The sequence below is a fragment of the Macadamia integrifolia genome, chromosome 12, assembly GCF_013358625.1.
Source record: "Macadamia integrifolia cultivar HAES 741 chromosome 12, SCU_Mint_v3, whole genome shotgun sequence".
Taxonomy (NCBI): Eukaryota; Viridiplantae; Streptophyta; class Magnoliopsida; order Proteales; family Proteaceae; genus Macadamia; species Macadamia integrifolia.
Window position 1 is genome coordinate 432537 of NC_056568.1, and position 3953 is coordinate 436489.

At 38.4% G+C, this 3953-nt stretch overlaps 1 protein-coding gene across 1 annotated transcript; it reads left to right on the top strand.

Annotated features, from left to right (window-relative positions):
* Positions 1-2399: 2399 nt before the first annotated feature.
* Positions 2400-3741, top strand: LOC122056940 (cyclin-dependent protein kinase inhibitor SMR10-like). Its single transcript, XM_042618905.1, has 2 exons — positions 2400-2571; positions 2671-3741. The coding sequence occupies exon 2, from the start codon at positions 2775-2777 to the stop codon at positions 3330-3332; it is 558 nt and encodes a 185-aa protein (XP_042474839.1). The 5' UTR covers positions 2400-2571; positions 2671-2774; the 3' UTR covers positions 3333-3741.
* The last annotated feature ends 212 nt before the right edge of the window (positions 3742-3953 follow it).

Below are 3953 nucleotides of genomic sequence, written 5' to 3' on the forward strand. Positions count from 1 at the left end.
CCTACTTTACTATCTAAGAAAAATAGGGTTACAATGTTCATCCTTACACCTCTCTCAGAATGCGTATAGAGAAAAAAAACCTCATTATTACATATATATATATATATAAATATATATTTATATAACGAAACCCTAAATGAAAATTTACAAAAATACAACACTAACCAGACTACCGGAGTACTTTGATCAACCTAATCCATTTCTAGTGAGTCTGATTAATTGACCATCAGGTTGTAATACATTTAGATTTGATAGGCAGGTACAGTTTAGAAAGTGTCAAAGCTTTTTGATGGCCTAAAGGACTATTCCCTTCATTCACTCCCATGAAAACGCCAAGACTCCATAACAACCTCTAAAAGATGTCCTAACAAAATTTATGATTGCATATGCCCAGTAAGTGACTAAAACACACCTCCATATCGGAGAACATGCCTTTGTATGTATTCCAAGGAAAGTTGAAGAACAAGAGTACATCCCAAGCCAACATTTTTTTTTTTTTTTTTTTTAGGTGAGTTAGAAAGTGTAGCCAGGTGGACGAATTTGGAGTTGGAACTTGGTTAGGGATTGATTGGAAATGGAACAGAGAGAGATAGAAGAGAGAGAGAGAGAGAGAGAGAGAGAGAGAGAGAGAGAGAGAGATGGGGAAAATCATGAGGGATGAGCATGGGATGCAATGATGCCCCATGGGAGTGTGTTGAAGGCATGTAAGGCAAAGGGCACTCCTTTAAAAAACATGTATTTAATCCCAAAAAAGAAAACTAATCTAGACAATTTTGCTTAATAAAATGATTAAAGTAGATATAACAGTTTCCTATGCTTCCCATATGCCATTTGATGATGAAAACCAAGCACTCTCCAAAATCCACAAACAAGTGCCCCCACACCCCTCTTCTGACCTCTTTTTTAGTTTATTGGTTGTACTAACTGAATTTTTGTTTTCTCCTCATTTTCTCATCTCATGAGTCACCGAGTCATGACATTTTCTTTAGTATTACTATTACTACTCATTATTGGAAGGAAGGGGGAAAAAAGAGAAAGAGAAATAGAAGGCTGGATTCCCTTCCAAAGATGATAGCAGTAACTTACGAACTTATTCCACCTCTTCGAATATGGTGGGAATCCTGAGCTAGCTCCTTACTTCACATGCTAGCTCAACTCTCTCAGATAATCATGATCTTAATGGGCTTACTTCCCTTCTAGTTCAGGATTAAAATCCAAGGCCCAAAACCATGGGATTAGAGATCCAATACAAATAGGCATTTGGTGGAAAGAGCTAATCAAATATATGAAAGCACCAAGGACTTGAACAAATTCAACTAACATGGGATCATAGTTGAACAACTATGGATATATTTTACATGTAATTCAAGAACTCGTCGAAGAACTAATGGGATTATATGAGACCCCAGATCAGCAAAAGGGGAATGCTAGCACTAATCTTATTAATTGAATGTGTGTCTGCATGAATGATCAGATGCAATAACAAACTTAGCCTTATCCCAACTTAATGGGATCAACTACTGAGAGTAAACTCGTGAGAATAAGAGAAATGAGGCCTAGCCCACAAGACAGGAAAATCTGAGCTAAATGAGATCGGGAACATGAATCCTAACCCTACAATAGGCTCTATCCAAGGTCATACTTGAAATAAGGCCGAGGCTAAGCATGTCATTCATCACCACGGGTGATTGCATGTATGATCGGATTATGATACATAAATGCATTCTTCACATGATAAATGGCACTGAAAAGTACAAGTGTCATCACTTGACTGTACGTGCAGGTGATCCCTCTTCCCACCCATGGTTTGGGGGAGTGTAGCCTCTTTGATAGGCGACAGCCCAAGACTAAGTAACATTGGATCAAGCATAGACATAAAGGCAGCGTAGATCTGTTTCTTGTACAGCTATATAAAATTCCTTGTCTCTAATTGTTAGAAAATTATCTTTATATTATCATATGATAGCTGAAGCTTTCTACCCAAAAAAAAAATGATTACTGAAGCTAGCTCTCCATCTAATATCTATTAAATCAAAATTTAGGGAAAAACAAATAAGGATAAAGTTTTTCATGTTAATAATATATATAGTGTGACCGACTAAAAAAATATATTCTTTCTTGCGAAACAAACAAGAATCCGAGAAACTGAATAATGGATAATTAGTATAGAGAGTAATAAAAAAGAAATCGTGATGAGATTCTTAGAGCAGAAATGGTCCAAGCAAGCCACGTGCATTGATGCATCAAAGTTCGTTGAGATCATCAGAAAATAAAAGCAAAATCTGAATATGAGATTTTATACTAAGAATTTATGGCCCTCTCCTCTCATATAACCTTCAGAGATTTAGAAAACTAATTAAACAGATTAACAATTCGAGAGAGAGAGAGAGAGAGAGAGAGAGAGAGAGAGAGAGAGGGGATGTTTGGTTATGTGCATTGGATCCTTCGCCGAAGAGGTTTGAAAGCCTCCGCCAAAAGCACACACTCGGTTGAAACCGTTTCTCTCTCTTTAATTTGTTGAGACGACGTTGCTCGCTGATAAAGATAAAAGACACACGTACCCAAAAGAAGGTCAGAGGAAGAAATTAATAAAGAAATGGAGAAGTTAGTGAATTTGATGATCGATCCACCCTCTTCTCCTCACTTCTTCTGATCTCTTATCGCTTTCAGGCTTATTTGTTCGACCGATCGATCCACCCCTGAGTGGCCGGCCGGGCGTGTCGAATTCATCATCAGAGCTGTTTCAAGTTGATCATCAGAAAGATCCGACGAAAATGATTGATCAATTCAACTTTTTCTTAACATCAACGTCGTCGTTGGAATTCTCATCAGATGGCGGTCGCTGCCTAATTGCCTCTACTTCACCACAACAAGATTATGATCATCATCCACAAGTAGATGAAGAAGCAGCACAAGAAGAAAAGAAGAAAGAATGCGAAAGTGGTAATGTTTCTTCTTCTGTTTCTGATGATCAGGATATTGAAGAAGAAGTCAACGACATTAAGATGCGATCAGGTGAAGAAGAAGCAAGAACAAGAACGGTTGGAGGAGAACTGGAAGTAGTGGAGGAAGACGATGATGGGTTCAGAACACCAACGACTTTGGATCACAGAATCCCAGCAGTGAATATCAAACAATGTCCACCTGCACCTAGGAAACCCAACTCCAACCCCAAAAGAAAAGCTTCTTCTTCTTCTTTCACTACCCGCCGCCAACTCTTCCCGTTGGATCTCTCTCAAGAGATTGAATCTCTCTTCCCGCCAGCCCTTCTAGCCGATCTTGGCCGTAAGATCAAGAAAGTTCGTGGAGGTGATCACTGTCACACCAAATGATTTCCCTCTCTCTCTCTCTCTCTCTCTCTCTCTCTCTCTCTCTCTTATTATCTATGATCTACACTACAGTATCAATTTCTAATTTGTATTTGGTAATTATTAAGGAAAATGTGATTAACTGTGTGATGGGAATTCCCACGTAACATATAATACATGATATGAGCACTCCAAACTTCTACTGTCTACTCCTTGATGCTGTTTCTTCTTAATTCAGTTCGTCATTTTTTTTTTAGTTCTCTTGCTGCTTCGTTCTCCATTTTTGACTGGGTTCATCAGATCTTCGCTGGGTGTTGTCGGGCATCTGGGCTGGCCAGCCATGGAAGCCAAGGCCTGACCAGCTAGTTCTGAATTTGTAAAGTTAAAGTTGGAGAAAGATCGAAGCTCATATACAGAAGACAATGGAAAAGGTGGAGACACCAATATTTTCTATCTGCTGCTTTCCAAACGAACCTGTTCCAGGTTCTTTTGTCATTAAGGTACTACATATGTTGTTTCAGAAAAGAAAAAAAAAAAAAATGGTTAATTCTCTTGGGCTGGAATGCTAGTGAATGATTTGGTGCTAACTAAGTGATCTCTTTGGATTCCTTCCACAAGATATCCAAAATAGCTAGAAATAAATTT

Bases quoted from the DNA above. Each gene is read 5' to 3' on its own strand.
- LOC122056940 (XM_042618905.1), top strand. From the start codon at position 2,775: ATGATTGATCAATTCAACTTTTTCTTAACATCAACGTCGTCGTTGGAA.